The sequence below is a fragment of the Patiria miniata genome, unplaced genomic scaffold, assembly GCF_015706575.1.
Source record: "Patiria miniata isolate m_02_andy unplaced genomic scaffold, ASM1570657v1 HiC_scaffold_24, whole genome shotgun sequence".
NCBI lineage: Eukaryota > Metazoa > Echinodermata > Asteroidea > Valvatida > Asterinidae > Patiria > Patiria miniata.
The window spans coordinates 20615795-20639399 of NW_024037063.1; the positions used below are offsets into that span (position 1 = coordinate 20615795).

The 23605-nt window shown below is 41.8% G+C and overlaps 1 protein-coding gene and 1 non-coding gene across 6 annotated transcripts in view; one reads left to right on the top strand and one right to left on the bottom strand.

Moving 5' to 3' along the window:
• The window catches only part of LOC119731760 (rho guanine nucleotide exchange factor 10-like), a 97230-nt gene that overhangs the window by 62232 nt on the left and 11393 nt on the right, over positions 1-23605 (top strand). For 3 of the 5 annotated variants that reach the window (XM_038205006.1, XM_038205009.1, XM_038205010.1), the window contains 15 exons: positions 602-616; positions 2562-2664; positions 4122-4297; positions 5141-5320; positions 5550-5666; positions 6643-6735; positions 7534-7704; positions 8914-8967; positions 10754-10759; positions 16090-16181; positions 17108-17283; positions 17701-17807; positions 18908-19044; positions 21835-21926; positions 23315-23439. In XM_038205006.1, coding sequence (XP_038060934.1) covers positions 602-616; positions 2562-2664; positions 4122-4297; positions 5141-5320; positions 5550-5666; positions 6643-6735; positions 7534-7704; positions 8914-8967; positions 10754-10759; positions 16090-16181; positions 17108-17283; positions 17701-17807; positions 18908-19044; positions 21835-21926; positions 23315-23439 — 1644 coding nt within the window. The remainder of the gene's footprint in view (positions 1-601; positions 617-2561; positions 2665-4121; positions 4298-5140; positions 5321-5549; positions 5667-6642; positions 6736-7533; positions 7705-8913; positions 8968-10753; positions 10760-16089; positions 16182-17107; positions 17284-17700; positions 17808-18907; positions 19045-21834; positions 21927-23314; positions 23440-23605) is intronic. The other 2 variants (XM_038205007.1, XM_038205008.1) reach the window with 2 other exon arrangements.
• Positions 18026-18098, bottom strand: Trnaa-ggc. Its single transcript has one exon. It is a non-coding gene; the product is annotated as a tRNA-Ala (tRNA).

Sequence of the window (23605 nt, forward strand, 5' to 3'; positions counted from 1 at the left end):
AGATGTTGATGATTGTACGCAAGGACTTCCCTATATCAAAAAATTCACACACTATGAATCTTAGATCGAGTAGAACACTTGAGGAGTATCCCAGTTCATCCAAGAGATTTAGAAAAAGCCGGTACCCTATCTCACTAGACTCATCAATAATTCAACATAGGAGTTTTAACTGTTTTAAATTTTCAATTACTACAGTGTATTATCGATTGTATTTGTGGATTTTGTATGCATATTAATTTTTCTCGTAATTTTTTTTTTTTTTTAAGTTAATTTACCTTTACTTGTAAATCACTATGCAATTCAGCTATTGAGCTGCTAAATGGTGATAATTAACCCAATTAATAATAATAGATCGGAGGATGGATTTTGATGGAGTTCGGAAGGTCAGGGTTAATCATGCAGATTTGTATACATGTTTAAAATGTTGACAGTGCAAGTCCACTAACACGTCTTGAAGAATTAACCATGACCTGTGTCTTGTCAACTTTTCCTTCCATAAATGTTTTTGCTCCTGTCTCTAACACAACTCACCATCCATCTGTCATCCCATCTCTGTCACTGTTTGTCACCCCATCTGGCAACCTGCACCTACGCACTGTAGTCGTATCTAGATTGGGTGAGTTTGCTTTCGGGAAAAAAAGGCTTCAAATAGACAGAACTTGCTTTGCTTTTCAACACGTTGTGGTAGAGCATTTACTGAAGTAGTTTGTTTGATTGATAGACTGTTTGATTAGGCTCCGCCCACATGATGTTTGAACCAATCACAGCTGTCCTGTGCAATCAAATGTCCAACAAAAGATTGATAAGTGTTGATGAAGCTACTAGTCCATGGGAAGAGAGGACAAAAACACTTTAGTTGTTGAGATTGGCGATCTGGTTTGCCGAATTATATAAAACTTTCCAGACATGTAGATTATGATGTACCCTATCGAAAAACATATGTTCCCGCTTCCACAGTTTGGGAATGAGAAAATCTGGGATAAAAACGCCGAGAATTCATCATGAGAAAAAAAAAATAAGAAACAGCGCCCTCTATTGACAAAGCCAGAATCCTTTCGCACGCAATGAGTGCAGGCTAGATGATGCTTCTTTTATGTTAAATTCTGTTTTTTTGGTCATTTCTCATCAGGATGCCAAAAATTCTTCATTACGCGTTTATGCATTGCAGTCGCACTCGGCTTGCGCGTGTGTATGAACTAGCGACTGTTGCGGGCCTTATTCCAGCCAGCTGTCGATGTATTCTCAGAAATGTTGTGATCCCTGAAAGACTGCATGACGCCTACGTGTATGTCATTTGGAAAGTGTATAACACACTCAAACTATTTTGGAAAAGTAGAATGATATTCGGAGCACTTTCAATTGCAGTCTTGCGAAGGTGGGCTCCAATAACGTCGGCATCTTGGACTTTTGTGTACGCTATAAAACATGCAATTTGATTGGCTCTTTTTAAGGCTGTACACAGACCTTGCGTATTATTGGTGGGTTTTCATCCCCTCTCAGTTTCATATTGTCGAAACAAAATTATGGCTGTATCCTCGAACATCAACCTTGTGAAGTCCCAATCGAAACACGAATGCGAGAACGTTGTTCATTGTCACTTTTGATTTTTCTGCTATGAAATACGGGATATTAGAAAACATTCGTCAAACCAGATCGCCTGGCAAGTGAAAAAAAAGGCCTCGTCCCATGGACTATACGCCACACGCAGCTGGAACATGCAGTAAGGCTTTGGAGAGGTGTACTTGTTGCCCACGTACGCAGTGGGCGCGTTTCAATGGATCAGTGTGTTAGGATGCGTTCTTGTGAAATCATGAATTTCTCTCAAATGAACAACCTAATATGTTTCACTGTTAAAACATGAGTAGAAGAGAGAAATTCAACATTTTCTGACATACATGTACAGGGGTCTGCAAAGGCCCAGTTCGGGCAAGGATCATTAGTCGACTAGTGGTTGATTTGTGACGTACCTTACGCCTGCGCACTGATAGCAACGTGCGAACGTCTCTAGTCAAACGCTGGTCAAAATGTCATCCCAAAACTTCTGGATCCTGGCTCTCTGCTAGCGTTATGAATGCGCGCGGCTATTGGTTACCAGCGAAGCAACCAACCCCAGTAGGCTGGTTCCAAATAGTCGACTAGCGTAGTCAACCACCGTTGACTAGACAGAGTTCGGGCAAACGTTAGTTAACCATTGGTCAACTATAGTCCTTGCGCGAACTTGGCCAAAGACTGTACTGTGTTTTGATACCACTTTGAAACTTGAGTGGGTAGATACAAAGTTGGAAAGTATCTCTTTCCCATATTTTGTCGAGTTTTGGACTAGCTGTCCCAAAATAATCTATATGTACACACACTCCATTTTATTGCCCAACTCAATTTCTCAATTTAACTGAGACCCCTTTCACATGTCCATAGGGTATAGGTTAATTCAGGACTCACTTTAATTTTCTCTTAGATGGAGAGTGTTGAACGTTACTAACAAGTTGAAGACTTGTTTATGTTCCTCTGTGTTTTACGTTTTCTTATGCTTGTGTGGATTTTTTATATGTATTTCTTATTAGGTGAAAGAGTTCCGAGGTCGTAGTAACCTAGACAAGGTGAGGAACTTCTTGTTTGGACGACATGCTGGACCCAAGGAGGAGGAGAAAGAAGACCTGGATGAAGGTACCTAGCCAAACCTAGTCGAACCCAAGACAGTGCAGCCCTACTTGACCTATTGCAACCAGACCCGACCCAACCAAGGCCCAGCTCACCCAACCCAACCCAATCCAGCCCACCTAAGCCCAGCCGTACCCAACCCAACCCAACCCAACCCAACCAAGGCCCAGCTCACCCAACCCAACCCAACCCAATCCAGCCCACCGAAGCCCAGCCGCACCCAACCCAACCCAACCAAGGCCCAGTTCACCCAACCCAACCCAACCCAATCCAGCCCACCCAAGCCCAGCCGTACCCAACCCAACCCACCCAAGCCCAGCCGTACCCAACCCAACCCAACCAAGGCCCAGCCGCACCCAACCCAACCCAACCCAATCCAGCCCAGCCATACCCAACCCAACCCAACCAAGGCCCAGCTCACCCAACCCAACCCAACCCAATCCAGCCCACCTAAGCCCAGCCGCACCCAACCCAACCCAGCGCAGCCCAACTCAACTCAGCCCAACCCGACCAAGCCCAGTCTAGCCTAGCCCAGCCCAGCCCAACCTATCCAAGCTCAGCCAGCCAGCCTAGCCCAGCCCAGCCCAACCCAGCCCAGCCCAGCCCAGTGCACCCTAGTCCAGCCTAGCCCATCCAGCCCAACTTAACCAAACCAATCCCAGCTCACTCAAACCAAGCCCAACACAGCCCAGCCCAAACCAACCCAACCCAGCCCAGACCAGCCTAGCCCAACCCAAGCCAAATCGGTCAAGTGTAACCCAACCCAACCAAACCAATCCCAGCTCACTCAAACCAAGCCCAACACAGCCCAGCCCAGACCAACCCAACCCAGCCCAGACCAGCCTAGCCCAACCCAAGCCAAATCGGTCAAGTGTAACCCAACCAAACCCAACCAAACCCAACCCAACCAAACCAATCCCAGCTCACTCAAACCAAGCCCAACACAGCCCAGCCCAGACCAGCCTAGCCCAACCCAAGCCAAATCGGTCAAGTGTAACCCAGCCCAACCAAACCAAACCCAGCCCAAACCAACCCACCCCAATTCAACCCAACCAAGCCCAGCCCAACCCAACCAAACCAAGGCCAACCCAACCAAACCCAGCCCAATCCAACCAAGCCCAGCCCACTCGAACCTAGCCCAACCCAACCCAACCCGACCCAACCAGACCCAACTCAATACAACCCAACTCCACCAAGCCGAACCAAACCTAACCTAACCTAACCACTTTTTCATTGTATCCAGCCATGTCCAGACTACAGTTGCTCTTCGTGCCTCAAAGCTGGGAAGTAGACAGCAAAAATAGTTGTACACAAGATTTTGTCTAAGAGTTGCAAATGGAAGTCAGACAAAACGAACAACAACAAAAATCTTGCATTTTTTGCCCAACACTTGAGGTTGATGAGAGCGAAACATGTGACAGACTTTTTCCACACAAGTCCTTTTTAATTTTCACCATCTTCAGACAAGGATGATATCCACTACATTGACGTCAAGCTGTCGCAGATTAAGCACCCGCCCCCGGCTCTGCCTCCCCAACCCAAGGGCCTAACAACTGAGGAGGTTGTCCGTCGACATGTGGTCCAATCCATCATTGACAGTGAGAGGTCTTACATGCTATCACTTCAGCGGCTAATCCAGGTATTATTAAAGATGTTGTCCAGTTTCATCCTGAAAAATAGATTCCTTTTCTAAAATTGATACTTTTCTAGCGATACAAAAGTTATTCACTTTTGAATGAGACGTCAACTGAAAAAAAAATCCCCCCCCCCCCTCAGTTTTTGAATTATTAATTTGCAAATTTTGAATTACTTGTCCCGAAAATAATTCTGTTCTCGCTGGGTATGTTGGTTCCTGCGCCACAATCAGTATCGATAGTGTATGATGCTGGGAACTAGTCTGCTCGTAACTCGACTCTTTTGTGTGGCCAAAAATAAAACCCTTTTTTTTTCAGGAGTTGCAGATGGCCAAAAAAATTGGAATAAAACAGACAAGTTTAACATTGATCAAGAGAACAAAAATTGAATTTGTTGAAGAGCACGGATGAAGTAACTTAAATTAACGTCTCATTTAGACATTCTTGAAAGAGTTGAGTACTGATGTAACGAAACATCTTGCGATTAAAGGCACGGAGAACATTGGTAATCAGCCGGAATCTTAACTACTAAATTTATGAGGAAAAACTTGCTCAAAGCGAAGATAGGGACGGTTCGAAATATCCTGTGAAAATGTTCCACCAGAAATGGTCTTGATCAAAAGAAAACGATCACTGAAGGTGGTTTCAAAAAAGTGTGCCCGCAGTCACACTTTTTACATGCATTGGCAAAGGAAGCCTGTTACATATCTCTCCTCCGTATTCTCAAAATGTGTAGTAGCCACTGAGCTATTCGTAAAACTACATGTACAACAGGTTGTTATTATGCAGCATTAAAGATTTTGAGCAATTTTGTTTTTTCTTCTTCTTCTCCCTCTCTCTTCCCCAAGGCTTACGAAAAGCCCCTTCTAGACAGTCACCCGCCTCTTCTAGAGAAGGAGAAAGTGCGTATGATCTTCTACCGAGTCCGTGGCATCTACCAGTGCCATCTCATGTTCCAGATCGCACTGTCCAGCCGCGTCAAGAACTGGGACTCCTTGGATCAAATCGGGGACGTCTTCGCTGCCTCGGTAAGACTAAGACCATTTAATACCAGTCACCAAAGCGAATGCAAACTAGTGACGTTGTGGCAAGATTGCAACTCTGATGTTTGCAGCAATTGTTTGGCTTCGCAGGTGTATTGTAACAGGATTCCATTGAAAAAAAAATAAGAAGAATCTGCTGGTATCAATCACTGATTTCTGTAAAAATCCTGCTGTAAACGTTTTAACCAATTCTTCCGTCTTCCTAATGCCCCAGTTTTCCAAGGCGATGGTGTTGGATGTGTACAGTGCCTACGTCAACAACTTCACCAATGCAATGGAAGTAGCCAAGAGAGCGGCCGCCCAGAAGCCAGCATTCAGAAACTTCATTGAGGTGAGGAAATAAATAGAAAAACAGACCGATTTGTCTTCTAATAATAACAATATTGGCTTCTTCTATATCGTTCATGTCCGTCATGAAGTGACGCTCCTGGCGCTCTTATTATTACCCTGGCTTTAGCACGGCTGCCATTACGGGGCTGAAGCATTGAAGGCATTTCTTCCTACCAGGTACCCATTTACTACACCTGGGTGGAGAGAGACAATCATAGTAAAGTGCCTTGCCCAAGAACACAAGCACCATGTTCCCTGTCAGGGTTTGAACCCATGTATCACGGCACATGAGTCAAACACCGTAACCATTGGACCACAGCACCCCTCAAAACTTAAGCGTGAGGCCGCTATGTTGGTGGTTGGGTTGTTGAGTTTGTTTCTGCATTCAATTGGGGACGTTGAACAATAGAGGACAATAGGGTCCCCAATTCCCGAGAGGTCCCGGATTTGGATTCGTGTACAAAACATATGGGAGGTCTTCCTAAAAAGCTAGGGTACAAACAAAAGAGGGACAACAGGGGGTCCCCGATTGCAGGCAAATACATGCTTGTGTGAGTGGGTAGGTGGGTGGGTTGGTGGACTACAATCCTGGCCAAATCTCGCTGGGCCCCCAACCCCCCGGCCCCCTTTCAATGTTGTCTCTCATTGCGCGGTGTGTGCTCCATCAGCTGGAGAGGACAACCTTTAACCGGGGGAGCGGGGGAGTGGGTGACCGTGGCAGGCTCAGGAAGTGTCCAAACCATTTTGGCCAGTATTGTAGATTCTAGATCAAGTTAAGAGCAAGCACCATTGACCAACTAGAGGTTGATTTGTGATGGACCTTTAGCCTACTTGTTGAGGAGAATGAAACGAGCGATAACTTGACGTTGAATTCCGAGGTATCCTGTAAAACTCTGTGCTGATTCAACCCCTTCCCACCCTTACCTTTTTGATCATTGGCTAAGATTCTCTTGGATGTCTTTCTTTCCTTTCTCCAGACTCGGCAGACAAGTAGCAGCGATCGTCTCAGCCTCTATGCACTCATGCTGAAACCCATTCAGCGCTTCCCGCAATTCATATGTCTTCTCCAGGTACGTTGATGGGAAGATTTGTTTTGATTAATTAGCGGGATGTCTAACTGGCCAGCTGGCTGCCTGGCTCAAAGGCCAGCCAGCTGGCTGGTAAACTGGCTTGCAAATTGGCAGGTAAACTGGCCATATGTCTTCTCCAGGTACATGGTATGTTGATGTGAAGTTGTGTTGTGATTGATTGGCTGGATGTGTTACTGGCCAACTGGCTGCCTTGCTCAAAGACCAGCAAAGTGGCTGGCAAACTGGCTTGCAAATTGGCAGGTAAACTGGCCAGTATAAAGTCAAGTCTGTCATGAGCCAATATGGCCCGTCGGGCTGGTGTTTATGGCCTATCAGGCCGGCGTTTATGGCATGAAACGACCAAGGCCATATCTACTCCCCCTGGATGGGATGCTAGTCCATCGCAGGTTGCTCCCCAGCTAATGCCAGTACCCAGTTATACCCCTGGGTGGAGAGAGGCAAGTGGGGTGAAGTGGCTTGCCAAAGGACACAACATATGGCCAGCAGCTGGATTCGAACCCCTGATCCTCTGATCATGAGTCACGTAGTCTAACCACTAGGCAACACCCCCCTGCAAACCAGTAAACTGGCCATTTCGCATGCGTGTGGCATGACGTAAGCGCGACAAAGTTATTCTGACTCATCGCAAACCTGTCACATCTTCGCGTGACCATCAGGCATCATCAACAATGCATACAAATGTCCCTACCAGTGGTCTCCCCAAACTCTCTCATTTTAACCGCTAAGCGGCTACTTTATGCAGTATCTGTTTTTCTTTTGTGTGTTTTATTACTCCAGGATCTCTTAAAGCGTACGCCGGCCGGTCACGCGGACCGCATGCCGCTCCAGCTAGCCCTGACTAAGCTAGAAACCCTGGCCAGCGTGCTGAACGAGAGGAAACGGCAGAGCGAGCAACGCTACGCCGTCAAGCAACTCATGAAATGTCTCAACGTCAAGTTCTCCGTCAAGGTTAGAAAATTCAGTAAGACCGGGTCCGAATGACTTGGCTACAGCTAGAAATAATGCACAAGTCTATGAGAAGTGGCTGCAGCAACTAGCCAGTGGCTTTTAGGCTTTCATACATATGTGTATCCAAGTCATTCCATAACTTGGTTCCCAACCAGCCGAAATTTACTGCTATGCTTGCTATAAACTTCTACACTTACTGGTACAGTCACAATTCCGTGATAACAGCACTATCAATGAAATGCTGTTCTTAAAACTAAACTGCACACCGCTAAAAACAAAGTCCACACTCATTGGCGGGGTCATAGTTTTGAATCTGATTGTCTTATGATGACGTCATTTATATAGGCTTTTGGGGAATTTTGTTAGCTACATTTTGATACCCCATTTGCTACCAAAGACTGTAAATCGTCCGACATTGACAACGGTTTATGAAAAATGATGCAGTTTAAAAAGTTGCAATTTAAAGACTGCAAAGTGCCTGAACAATGCAGGTAATTCAATTTCATGTGCTTCCATGCAAACAAGCACTGTGCGATCGATATTCCTTGCCGTTCGTTTCGGGCAGTGTCATTGTCACGCAGCAATTTCCACTTGCGTACTCTTTAAATTTGCAACTTTTCTAACTGCATCATTTTTCATATTAAAGCCGTTGTCAATCTTGGACGATTTACAGTCTTTGGTAGCAAACGAAGTATCAAAATGTAGCTAACAACATTCCCGAAAGGTCTATATAAATGATGTCATCATCAGACGATCAGATTCAAACTTATGACCCCTCTAATGAGTGTGGACTTTTTTTCGGTGTTTAGATGAGAATTTTTATTTACTCAGCGAGATTCACCTTTATACTGTACATTGAGACAGTCATTGCTGGTCTGTGTAGCAAAACAAATGTCATGGTTATGGACTCCGTGCACAGACATGAGAGGGCGCTTTTCGACACACCGCGTGCGTGTACTGGTTTGCCGCACATATGAAGCAAAGTACGCATAAAGCCATAGCGTCATCGCGTGAGCGTCATGCGTCGTCAGCAATGCGTTCAAATGTCTCTCCTAGTGGTCTCCCCCAACTCTCCCTTTCTTACCGTTGAGGGGGTACTTGTACACGGAGCCCATGACGGCGAAAAATAGCGAATCGGTTATAGACTTACTAGGCTTATTCATAAACAACATTATAAAGTCATCGTTTTCATTCGTTTGTCTCTAATAGTTTAAGAACGACAGAAGTCGATGGTTGATCAGACAAGACGATATGCTGCAAACTGTGAGTACATTTAGATATTTTGCAAACAAAACGATCAACTGCTTATGAATAATTCATCCATTCAAACAAATTTATAATGTTAAATTACATAAAAGAAGTAAAATCACTATTTATTTAACAATTTCAACTTTCTGTAAGCATTCACTTCGTACATGTCCCAATTTTTCAATAAGCTTTTGCTTCAGCTTTGTGCTTATACAGGGCGTCCCAAAAAAGTTGTTCAAGCCGATATCCTTTAATTTCTCAAAAACTACTTAACATGAGTATTTCATCTTGATGGAGCATATTAGTTATACTCTTGTGTATAATCAGTGAAAATGCCATGGAAATCCGTTCATGCAAACCAGAGATCTAACAGATTATAAACGGCTATGGGTTTTTCACCCATTCCAATGGGATGGGATTTACACAGTTAACTTAATTTACATCAGAGTAAAAACGCCATGACAATCTGATTCAATGATATCACTAACGGTAAATCCCATTGGAATGGGTGAAAAACCCATAGCCTTTTACAATCTGTTAGATCTCTGGTTTGCATGAACGGATTTCCATGGCATTTTCACTGATAATACACCAGAGTATAATTAATGTGCTCCATCAAGATGAAATACTCATGTTAAGTAGTTTTTAAGAAATTAAAGGATATCTGCTTGCACAATTATTTTGGGATTATCTGTATATACTAAAATCACTCGCTTCATAACTTTGACATACATTTTAACAATGTCCTGTCTCAAAACAAAAAATTGTTTTGGTATTTAGAAAAGCGAAATGGAGATTTGGCCACTTTTTCCACAACCGGAAAATGGAACGGAATTAACGAAATTCAGTTTTTTTTTATCAAATTCAGTTTTTTAATCAAATTCAGCTGCCAATCCTAATGCAGTTAATAAAAAAATAGGGAATTTGGTGGGACAGCTGTAACAGGTGTTTTAATTTACTACTAGAAAAAATATTCTGGCTTTTGTACGAGGTTGTTTTTTGACTCGCAAAAATTAAAGGTAGAGTCCATCATTTGCAGCTATCCAAAAAGTAACTGATGAAATTATTGTTGAGAAATTTACTTGGTTTAAAGATAGTAATGGCACTAAACTCCCTGTGAAATTATTCTTTCTGGAATGCTGTCATTTTGAAGAAAACAATGAAAGAAGGTCAATTCCAAAGATGTGTCTGAAGACGCATTTTTGTAAATTTCCGTTTGTAGTTCGTTTTTAATTTGGCGAAGCGGTGAATGTGTGCGCGCAAGCGTTGACACGACGCACACACGCGCGCGGTTGCTATAATTCGTCGGTTCATCGCGCGACATCGCGAAGCTGCAATCAGCTGAATGAGAATGTCTCAGACGCTGCATTCAGGCCCAATTCAAAATATGACTCGGCAACTTTTGAATCGAAACCGAGATCCTAGAATATTGTTTTCTCGGAATATACAGCATTCACTAAGCTAAAACTTCATCAGGTTGTTAAGCAACCTTCTTTAGACTTTGTGCACTTTTGTTGCTTCAAACAAAAAAACAAAATGCACAAATGACAAATGATGTACTCTACCTTTAAATTGTGTCTAATGTTGGGGACACTACCATGTATAATTGTCATATTAGACTTGCTCCCAGTCAAACAGTTCTCAGCTTATTCTGCAAAATTTGCTACTTTTAATTCATGCTTTGGTTGTTGCTCAGCCAGTGTTTGTTTGTCTTTGTTTGCAATTTTTTCCACGCATAATTTGACGTGACTATTTTTCATGTACATGTATCTCTTACGTCGATGGCTGATAACGATTTCAGAGTGAAGTGAGTATAAAGAGATTTTGTTTTCCCCCAGAAGTTCGAAAATTTGAAATTCGAAATAATAAGTTGAGTCATTTGATCCGAGTTGCGCAGAAACCTGGAAAAAAGTTTTAAAAGTCAATGACTTGTGGGCGGTATTTTATAATCTTGCGATCACATTTAAGGAATTTTAATAGATATCATGTTCAAATCACGAAAATCTTTAAGAAAAACAAAAAAAAACAGCATGATAGTTTTTGCAGTTCTTGAAATGTGGGTATGCATCCTGCGTCTAGAAAATAAGGTGTGTAATCTTTTAACTGGAAACTCTGGCGATAACTCGTTGACAATGACTCAACTTCGTGTCGGATGTGATGCACGATCGGTTCCCTGACCCCTCTGTCTTGTTGTGGTGTGTTTGCGTACTGTGATCTCACATCTTGAACACTAAAAAAATTGTAAAGTAATCGACTCTTCAACTCATTTCTGACTTGCCGTTTGACCTCCATTTTCACTAACACACACAAGCCCATATGACTTTCAAAGTGCAAAAAAAACCTAACCCATTAGACCATGTACAGGGTGAGTAAAAAAAACCCCGAAACCCAAATGTCGGGACTATTGTTTTAGTGAAGTTCTGCATGTAGCACTTTCAAAATCTAGGATATGAAAGCCCACTTCATAAGCTTTCTTTTAATACAAGCATCATTCAAATCACTCATGTACTTTTCAAGTTACGGAGTTTTAAACACAACCGCCGTTTAAGGTTCTGTCCACAGATCACAAAAAGTTCAGTGTTCTTTCAGCAAAACGAAAGCAAATCACATAAGGATGTGTGTGAATTGTTTTTGGTTTACCGAAAAAAACCCACACTTTTTTGTGAACTGTGGACAGAACTTAAAACGGTGGTTGTGTTTTAAACTCCGTAACTTACAAAATAAAAAGGGATTTGAATGATTCTTGTACTAAAAGAAAGCTTGTGAATTGGGCTTTCATATCCTAGATTTTGAAAGTGCTACATGCGGAACTTCACTAAAACAATGGTCCCGACATTTGGGTTTCGGGTTTTTTTTACTCACCCTGTACCGCCCAAAAGCACCCTGCCTGTTACTCCTTATACCGCCCCAAACCGCACTACCACGCTATGGTTTTAAGGATTCATCGTGGGGTTAACACATTGTAGTACTTTTCAAACGTTACTTTTCAAAGCCATTTTGTATTTTAATGCACATAATTTAATGAGCATCAAATGCACAACTCTTGGACAAATTCTTGTCATTTCTGGGTGAAACTTAAAGGGAATATACAACAGTTGCACGCATCAAAAACCGTTCTGAATCATTGTGAAATACCTTATTGGACTGTTAGTGAATGACAGTCTAAAGCATCCTGTAAAATCATGGCACCTGGTGTGCTGTCATTTAAAAAGAAGTGGTATTTTTGTAGATTTTCCAAAGCTGGTCGGTCGACCAGCGTTGGACAAAACTGACTTTTTTTAAATACTGCCCCCAATTTCCATTATTTAGTTAGTCTGCATTTTGTTTGCAATTGATTACACACCTCTGAAACAGTACAAGCCAGCTAGACTGGTTCCCCGACCTTACCATTCCTTGACGTCCATATTAACTGCTCCATTTCATCATAAGTTGGGTCAGGTCACCAGACTACATTGTTTTCTTGGTTTCTGCAGCATCTACAAACACAAAACTTCAAACAAGTCAGTGTAACAATATTTGCTGTAAAATACCGTACTAACTCCCCCCCCCCCCCATCCATCCATTTCTGAGAATAACAGCAAAAGCAAATGTTGTATATTACCTTTTAAGTCGTTGGACAATTCTATTTCACTTCACCTCACAGAACTAACAAAGTAGAGGGTGAAATTTCAGGCAGACGCCAGAAATTTCACAACTAAACAAAAAACTTGTCCCATCAATAATCAGATGCGCATCGTCAGCTTTTGTTCCAAAAGCGCATTCTAAAATTGCATGTGACGGCTCCAAATTGATTTTGGTAGTTTGTTTCGTCCGAGCAGTTACATGTAATGTGTCTTACTTCAAATTCACGCAGAGCATGGGACATCCCAATTAACCCTTTGGACAAGTCCATTCTATACTCGGTGTTAATAGGCCATACAGGGTGAGTAAAAAAAAATGAAACCCAAATGTTGGGACCATTGTTTTAGGGAAGTTCTGCATGTAGCATTTTCAAAATCTAGGATATGAAAGCCCAATTCTTAAGCTTTGTTTTAGTACAAGAATCATTCAAATCACTCATGTACTTTTCAAGTTACAGAATTGTAAACACAACCACCGTTTTAAGGTTTTGTCCACGGATCACAAACATGATCAGTGTTCTTTCAACAAAATGAAATGAAATCACATAGGGATGTGTGTGAATTGTTTTTGTTTTGCTGAAAGAATGCACACCTTTTTTGTGATCTGTGGACAGAACCTTAAAACGGTGGTTGTGTTTAAAGTTCCGTAACTTAAAAAGTACATGAGTGATTTGAATGATTGTTGTACTAAAAGAAAGCTGATGAATTGGGCTTTCACATCCTCGATTTTGAGAGTGCTACATGCAGAACTTCAATAAAACAGTAGTTCCGACATTTGGGTTTCGGTTTTTTTACTCACCCTGTATACGAACGATTGAGGGACAGTCACAATGCCATCTTGTGGAAATAAACGGACATGAATCAAAGGTGAATGACGTAAAGTTAACAAATTGCTACAATTCAAAAATTACAATTTTATATTGTTTCGTTTTTTAGCTTGAAGTAAAGTTACAAAAGCTCTTCAGTAAACAAGATTTTTCTAGTGTTCATTTAAAAAATGGCATTGTTAATGTGTTACATTCTCTCAAACATATGGCCGATCGTAGACGTAAACATGGTGTGTCCTTTTCATTGGTGTTACCCTATTTTGAATTGTGCTTGGTGTCGTACAGTAAACCCTCTTGGACCCATTCACAGCTCTCTCACTTGAAGTGGTCTCCCACTCCAGCCGTTATCCTTGTCTCCAGGTGATGTGTGTATGGTTTCTGTATTGAAACATGCATGCGTTTGCTGCAACTTCTGGAAATGAGACTCGAGAAACTCTTGGGAAAACAGAGTTTAGCACCAGCAGTTTCTGAAAACTAATTTCTTTCTGTTTCATTTGGTCACAATGCATGCTGGTTGTTAATTTTTTTTTCACACATACTGTGTGTATTTTGGGTGCACGATAATGCAACTCTATACATGTTTTGCATATTAAATGAATATGCATAGCTGCCAACTGTTACGATTTTTTCGTAATGATTACGAATTGTTTGTTTAATTACGAAAATACGATTTGCCACTAAAACATTACGAATTTCCCATTTTCTCCCTAACAAAAAAAAAATACTTGTAAAGTATCGTTTCTGGCGAAATGATGGGATAAAGGATGGACCGGTGACAAGTCTAATAAGCAATGCGGTCAAGCACCTGATAGACATCATTGCAGTGTGCGCATTGGAGTATTTGAGCACCAGACTAAAAATATTTTTCAATGGTGTGCCATTTGTGTGCATCTCGTGGATGTGTGGTTGTGTGTACTGTATGTGTGAGTACTTTTCAATGACGATCGTGAGCACATTTGGTCGCTTATTGCCGGGATGAGACCTATCAGTGCGACATTTTAATCATGGAATTTAATAACAGTATGGTTGGAATAATTGGTAATAGAGTTTGAGTTTATCACAACGTCCAGAAAAGATAAATCAGCATGCGTTTGCAAGGTATGTTGGCAAGATATTTTTATTGCATACGGTGGCCCTAAATCATTATGTGTAAAAACACGATACGAACTCGAAAACTCAACATCGATAGCATGCATCTCAAAAAAAAAAAATGCGCACATGTTATTATTGTTATTATTTATTTGACTTTAACAACATATACAGACAGTAAAACAAAATGAATTAAAAAAAATATATTATTATCATTTTTTTTTAATTATCTTTTGGCCTACAGTACATTATTATTCACAACAAGAATGGTATGCACATGTAAACCATGTACCTGTACTCGATGTTGGGGAAGCTGGTACATACACTTTTGATAATAGGATTAGGAGCAGTTGAAAATGACCGCGCGGGTTGCTTACTAATTGGGATTTTGAAAAGTTGGCAGCTATGAATATGCAATTCGTTGTGCACTATGCATTGCACTGTAGTAAACTTAAATGAATTACGCACACAGATCCGCGAATCTGATTTGTTGCACTGTCTTTAACAATAATCCAAAATTTCACCGTAAATGCATGCAAGGATGGATAGTTACTGACACCACATATCCTCTACACAAGGATAAACGACTTGTCTGAGTTTGTGTACAAAATGCATGGAACGAATTGTCTACATGCTTGATATGCCGCATACGCGCTTAGAACAATGCATACAACATGTAGAACAATGCGCGCGTCATGATCACCGACAGCGGGCGCTGGCCTACATGAAATCTTGTTGAAACCCGTCAGAAATTTGACTGTAGTGTTGCGCACTGAGTCCCGCATGTGTAAGCGCACGCATGATGTGCACGGGCCGTATCACGCATGTAACCAGGAATTTGGGGGTCGTTTATCCGTGTGTAGAGGATCTGTGCTGACAGTAACTATCTTGAGACATGTATTAAAAGATGTGTCCTGTTGTCTATAAGGTTTTGCCTGCCACACACTTATCAGAAATCAATAGGGGGACTTTTCATGTCCATTAGGCCAGTGTGAATGTGTTGAACTAATTTAGCATGCACCTCACAAAGCATGCTCACATCTTGCACAAACCAATATTTGTCATTGTTAAAAATTTGTTTCACCTCGGCATTATTTGGAAGTACTCAAGTACATTTCTGTTAATCAGTTCGTACCAGGATTTTTTTGCCAAAAATTTAGATTCTTGAAAAAGGCAATATATATCAACCAACTTTTGATACAGCCAAACGCCACAAATACTGATTCGCAAGAGTCATTTCAACAGTATTTGTACGATGTTTCTTGCTGAAACCTTATCTGCACTTGTAAAAACAAATCGCTACTCATGAGTACCTATTTCTTCTCAGCCAGACGAGTACTCGAGTAGATGAAAAACCATGAACAGAATGAGTCACAAACACTCGGAAGTAACTGAGTTCTTAGGTTACTCGCCCGGTTAATCTTGGAGTCCTTTGTTCCCATTTCTGTTTTCTTTGTTCCTTCCCACAATCTCCGTTGATCTTTGAAACTGCACTAAATTTTCTTATTGCTTGCGGTTGCATGGGAGAGCATGGTTCAACAGACAAATCCTTTCAAAATTCACCATCTTTGTTTTCTGTAATTTTCTGTTTCCAATTTCAGACTTATGACAGTCATGGGGAGATTATTAAATGCAAGGAACGACGTCTCTTCATGCTCAACGATCTTCTTGTCTGCACGACGGTCGTGTCAAAGTGAGTTCGTTGTCAGTAATCGTACAAAAGGTCCAACTTTTCGCATAGTTGATTAAAATCTTAAGAACAATTTAGTTATTTTCAAATAAACACAAAGGGAAACTGACTAGGTGCGTTATAATAAGGGAATAAATGTGTGCTTGGGATGTTTTAAACACTCTGTTTAAGACTGGTTGGAGTCTGGATGCTGATAATTACCCGAGTTGAAGGCAAGGGTCATTATCAGCATCCAGACTCCAAACTGGTCTTAAATATTGTGTTTAATACCGGCCAAGCATATATTTATTCCCATTCATAAATACCTTTTCGTTCAAAGGAAATATAAACTTTTCGGTCCAAAAGTCAAAACAAGTCAAAAATTATAAATTTCCGGGTAGTCGTAAACAGTTCCTTTTATGGAGATCGGCGCGTGATGTGGCGCAGAACACAGCTGTGCCGGTGTAGTGTGAAGTTAGGACCATAAAATACTGACTCACTGTTAGTATTGCGCATGCCTACGTGAGGATTGTGAACGTTCAACCAATAAAAGGGTAAAAGGGACCAGACTTCATAGGAGTCCACATTTCATGTGACTATGGAAAAGTGTTTAAGACCAGCCAGCCAGTCTTTATCAACCGTTTAAAACTCGACCAATAGGAATGGGTAGACTGTCTTATGCATTTATGAATAATTTTTAAAAGTTGAACAAAAACATTGACAAAATGGGGAACTGCCAACATAGGGCTGGAAAGCTCAGTTGGTAGAGCACCGGAACGGCAATCTGGAGGTCGCAGGTTCAAACCCCGCTCCAGGCAATTTCTTTGTTCAACTTAAAAAACAAACATTCAGTTTGGTGAGACTTTGAAACACCACTATGAAAGTGGTTATTGAAGAACTTACTGAAGTGCATATCACCCCTTTTTTACAAAATGGTCCCTCCCTTTCAGAACCTTGTCCCCAGGCTTGTCTCCTGGCTTTGACATGCCAAGATGCAAGCACAGGTGGAGCGTTCCATTGAGTGAGGTGGAGGTGATCGAGCCGTCCGGGGAGGGAGGGACAGAAGTGGAGGTGTCTCAAGAACCGGGGAAGCTGACGATCACCACGCAGCAGGCTGAGGAACCAGGTAAGAAGCACTGAAATCTGCTAAGCACAAGATAATTGCTTTGCCAAAAAAAGCTTAGCAGCAAACATAATGTGTGTTTTGCTTAACCAGTTCGAGTCGGAGGACGTGATAACACCGGCTGTTTTTATACACAGGCGTGGCTGATGGGTTAAAACGTCGAGATTCTCGACTCGCTTCCGGGTTATGTCTAAAGACGCTAATCCCTGGTGCCTTTTGTACACACACACAAAGTCCGTGAAGTCTGTGGAGGCATAGTTTTCAGAAATGATCTTTAACCATTTGCTTATCCAATTCATCTTTTGAAAAAAATGATCAATTAGGATGTTTGATACTTCTCTTTTTTTCAATAAATGAAGCTATTTAATAACTTAAATTGTAGACTACATCCTTTGTAATAATCAGTGGTTTTGTTTTCAGACTACACGTACACAGGTTCGGCAAGACAGATGTACCAGGAACGCAACGATCTGATGCATGACATGGCCGTCGTCAGACAAATCGGCGCTCTCCTCACCACACTCAAGGTAAGAAAGAGGGCATATCTACAGGCGAGTGTCGACATGCAAGAAGATTCTTACATTTCCACGTCTAGTTCTCCACTTCTGGCTTTTTTTAATGCAAGTGGTGCATGAAGACTGGTTCATACTTCACACGAAAGTGAATGCTAAGCGAATTTGACATCACAAAACTTTCGCTGCGAAATTCGTCGGAATTGAAATGTTGAAAAGTTGAACAAAGAAATTGACTGGAGCAGGGCTTGAACCTGCGACCTCCGGATTGCCGTTCCAGTGCTCTACCAACTGAGCTATCCAGCCCTATGTTGGCGGTTCCTCATTTTGTCAATATCTTTGTTCATGGGATGCTAGTCCGAAGCCATAAACCTTTATACGCCATGCAGCCAGGGATCACGCCCAAGTCACGATACAGACCTGGGAAATGGCAAACGGGGATCACTCAGAGAGGATACGGCTTTTCAAAAATAATTCACCTGGCGTGATCCCTGACTATATGGCATATACTGGTTTATGGTTTCTGACTAGCGCCCCTTGAACAAAGAAACTGACAAAATGGGCAACCGCCAACATAGGGCTGAATAACTCAGTTGGTAGAGCAACGGAACGGTTACTCAGAGGTCGCTCCAGTCAATTTCTTTCTACAACTTTTCATTTGGAATTGACATTTGCTCAACTTTTGCAAATTTGCAGCGCAAAAACTTGGTATGACGTCTCAGATTCGCTTCTGCGTTCGCGCGGAGTATGAACTGGTCTAGAGTATGGGGTAACTCACAGCAGTTGATAAAAATCGGATGATGACATGTAGATGATTGGTGCTCCCAACGGGCAGCCTAGCATTCTCTTTGTACCTATCGCACTGACGCACTGATTAACTGCATGTCACTTGTGAGTCGGGCAGTGCTGTTGTATAGGATTACCCATATTGTATAGGATTACCCATTCCCCAATGGGATGCATGGACAGGCATCCATGATTAACCGTTCTGAATCAATTGAATAGAATTGTGTGCACTCTGGGACCAGCGTTAATATAATCTTTTTAAAAATAAACAGTAAAATGTAACAACTTAAAAAAAACATTTGATTTGTTCATTTTGTTTTTGTTCGCAGGGTTCGTACAGTACACTGACCAAAGAGGACGTGGAAGATTGGGCCGAGATCATCCAAAAACTCATCCAGAAAAAGGGCCAGGAGATCAAACTAGCTGATGTCAGTAAGATACAGCTATCACTGCCGGCTGTAGCATTGTAAGTCAGGATACTAGACCACGAAGAAGAAAATGCCTTTTACGAAATCTTGGCCTTGATTCTGGTTAGGCTACAGGCTCTAAAATTTGTTCAGAAAAAAGAGTCAGGAAATCAAACAAGCTGATGTCAGTAAGATACAGCTATCACTGCTGGCTGTAGCATTGTAAGTCAGGGTACTAGACCACAAAGAAAAAGCCGTTTACAAAATCTTGGCTTTGATTCCATTTCCAGCTCTAGAATTTAAGCCACTGCGAGTGTAGCGCCCTGGCCTCGTGGTCTGGAGCATTGAATTCATGGTCTGCGGGTAATTCTGCAGGTTGTGGGTTCGAGTCCAGCCTGGGGTTATTGTGCGTGTGCCCTTGGGCAAGGCACTTTGTCACTCATTGCTTCTCCCCACCCAGGAGTAAATGGGTACCTGTGAGGGCAGAGATGGTTATTGTGGTTGATTTTAGCTGCTTTGCTCCAAAATGGCAGCATCGAGCTGTCTGCTCCCCAGGGAGCTGAGATTGTCTTTGGGCACGAATACTGGTGGATGCGTGCGCTTTATAAATACACCTTATACAAGTTATCCCGTAAACACGAGTGGAACACTCGTGGATAATGCAGTGCGTCTGTGTCCCACATACCTCGAGTCCGAGTGGTATGATAACGAATTTATCTTCAAGCAAACTTGACGCACAGTAAAGTTGGAACTAGCACGCTTCATGAGATCCTTTTAGCGGTTTAGCGCATGCAGCTGGAATGTCACTCGCATCATGAAATAGCGCATTACGCAGGGTGCGATATGGACCATGCGATACAGTATAATATCACACTGTTGTTGCCATGGATCGACCAATCAGGATAGAGGATACAAGTTTGATTGAAGATAATATAAGTTATCCCGCGAGCGCGAGTGGAACACGGAATAATGTAGTGCGTCTGTGTCCCACATACCACGAGGCCGAAGGCTGAGTGGTATGTGGGGCTCAGACCCACTACATAATTCCGTGTTCCACGAGCGCGAGCGTGATAACGAATTTATCTTCAAGCAAACTTGACGCAGATTACAGTTGGAACTCGCACGCTTTACACAGACATTCAGCAGTTTAGCGTATGCATCTGTAATGTTGCTCGCATCTTGGAACAGCGCAGTACGCGGAGTGCGGTATGGACCGAGGCCGTGCTACATGGTTATATTTAGCACGGCTTGTTGCCATGGATCGACCAATCAGGATTGAGGATTCAAGTTTACTTGAAGATAATTATTATTATTATTGTTACGTTTAGGGCACATTTTCTCAATACACATGCACCAGTAGGCCTGTTTTCTACTTCAGAAACATCAAATCCTAGCATATGAGGCAATATTTTTTTTCAGCACTAATAGTTGACACTTATTAAGTTGAATTCTTTATTTTCAAAATGAATTCCTTGATGAAGACAAAATAAAAACTAGAAATGTGTTTGTGGACAAACACTGAGCTGTTTCGACCGTTTTATTAATGACTGCCGTAAAGGAGTTTCATCCAGGTCGAATGAACATGTACATGCGTATTCTATACAAAAAGTGTCCATCCTATGTAAAAACAAACAAACATTTTTTATGACGTCATGATGACGGCACACATTTAAAAAAAAATTCTGTAACTATCTACGACCTAACAAACTTTTTGCAAAAAAGAATTTCGAATTAACCACGTTCCATTGGTGAGATATGAGTAAAAAGTCCAAAAATTGAATAATTCATATAAAATCACATGATGACGTCATCGTGACGTCACTGCAATTTTTGTCTATAACACTTCCTGGAATATCTGCATACCGAGATTGAACCCAATCGGACCTCAGGTTCTCTAGATATAGTGACTTAAACTATGCAGATTTAGGATGATGTCAAGTGACACGTGATGACGTCATGATGCCGTCATGATTCGACCTGAATCTTCAGATGGTGGTCTAAGTGTGTGCCAGGTTTGAAGTCGATCGGACCGTATTTTATACATTTTTTGCAAAATTTGAAGAAAATATAAAAATTTGAAAAATTCATAAAAAATCAGATGACGTCATGATGACGTCACTTCAGATCTTGAATGCTGTTATCTATACCTACCTACCCACCAAGTTTCATAACGATCGGACATACCCTTATATGTGAATCAAAAAATCACGTTTTTGATGACGTCATGATGACGTCACACATTTTACGAAATTGTGTGCATCTATCTATGACCTAACAAACCTGTTACAAAAAGAATTTCGATTTTACCACATTCCGTTTATGAGATATGAGTAAAAGGTCCAAAAATTGAATAATTCATATAAAATCACATGATGACGTCATCATGACGTCACTGCAATTTTCGTCTATAACACGTCCCGGAATACTTGCATACCAAGTTTGAACCAAATCGGACTTCCGGTTCTGTAGATATAGGGCCTTAAAGTATGCTCTTTGAGGATGACGTCACGTGACATGTGATGACGTCAGCATGACGAAAAGTTTCGGCATACATCTTCAGATGGTGGTCTAAATGTGTGCCAGGTTTGAAGTCGATCGGAATTGAAAAAAGTCCAAAAGTGCGTTGTAGAACGAAAACACGTGTTATCCTATGGGAAAAAAAGTGGAAGAAAAAAAAAGAGAAAAAAAAAAATAACAAAAACAAGAGCTGTTTCGGTGTGTACACCGAAACAGCTAATTAAGTGAACTAAGCATGTACAAATTGGCTCAGTGTATGCAAAGAAACAAAACCAGCAAATGAAGACATTGATTTGTTTTTTTTAATTCTGCGATTTTTTTTTTGTCTGCAGGGAGAAGCGAGTGAATTTGGTGTTCGATGCGGTCAGCTCTAAAACCAGATTAGACTGGATCACTGCCTTGGAGACAGCCAAGCTGGCCTTGCGTAAGTCGTCAAGTCCAGTTACCATGGTTATTGTTGTTTATTCTAGTGAGGAGAATGTCAGAATCATGGGTTTTGGTTGCAAACTATAATTCCATCGATGGCAAATCCCTTCATGGGTTATTCTGTAAGGTTTTCCCTGGGCGATTCCATGAATTCGGACGTACATGTCAGACACTTTAATGAGCTGCTGTTGAAAAGTGAATGTGATTCATCACTAATTATGTGACATCTAATGAGTAGTAAACAATTACAGACCAAACTAAGGTACCGGTACCACCACCTTAACGACCTTGTACATCATGTGGTCGGACGTATGTTGGATTTTTACGGACTTGCCCCTGCTTCATCTGACATCTATGATTTTATGCGTTCATGTTCATGCATGTGTGAGGTGATTGTGCCATGTTATTTCTGGAAGGAGTAGTGTTTTCAGTACAGACATCAGGTTTTGACCCTAGTGACCCAATTTTCCAGGACTGCATAAATTGGTAGGAGACCCATTAAGGGCCTGAGGGACGAGGTGATTGATAGCCATGCAAGGCTGCTGCTGACGTTTGTTACTAACTAACCAACCAACCAATCAATTTTCCAGGACTGCATAAATTTGTAGGCGGTCAGTAGAGACCCATGAAGGGCCTGAGGGACGAGGTGATTGATAGCCATGCAAGGCTGCTGCTTACGTTTGTTACTAACTAACCAACCAACCAACCAATTTTCCAGGACTGCATAAATTGGTAGGTGGTCAGTGGAGACCCATTAAGGGCCTGAGGGACGAGGTGATTGATAGCCATGCAAGGCTGTTGCTGATGTTTGTTACTAACTAACCAACCAACCAACCAATTTTCCAGGACTGCATAAATTGGTAGGTGGTCAGTGGAGACCCATTAAGGGCCTGAGGGACGAGGTGATTGATAGCCATGCAAGGCTGTTGCTGACGTTTGTTACTAACTAACTAACCAACCAACCAATTTTCCAGGACTGCATAAATTGGTAGGCGGTCAGTGGAGACCCATTAAGGGCCTGAGGGACGAGGTGATTGATAGCCATGCAAGGCTGTTGCTGACGTTTGTTACTAACTAACTAACCAACCAACCAATTTTCCAGGACTGCATAAATTGGTAGGCGGTCAGTGGAGACCCATTAAGGGCCTGAGGGACGAGGAGATTGATAGCCATGCAAGGCTGTTGCTGACGTATGTTACAAACCAACGAACCAACTAATGGAGAGTCACGACCATTTGTTGATCTGTTGTCGACAGCTAAAAATTGCTTTAAGTTATTCTAAATGATTCTTGAATAGCAAATTACAAAGTACCAAGGTAACAGGGACAGGAAAAATGTGACACTTTGGCTTCTAAATTTATTGAAATATGCGTTTGATTTTGCCAGAGCCTCACAACAACCCCGGTTGGCACACGTCGGAGGACAGCGACAACGCTCACGCCGAGATGAACTACGGCGTCCCGCTTCTCATGAAACCCTTGCCCGTATTCACGACCAGACAATCAGCAAAGGTAACCAACAAACAGAAAGGCCCACTGTTTTTGAATAATTAACCTTTTGTTTTTTTTAATTGTTAAACCAAAGAAGTGACGATGAATGGTTTTTTTTAACCTTAAAGGTGAATACTGAGGTCTCCACAAGGATTTCACAAAATAAATATATGAATTTTACTAAAAA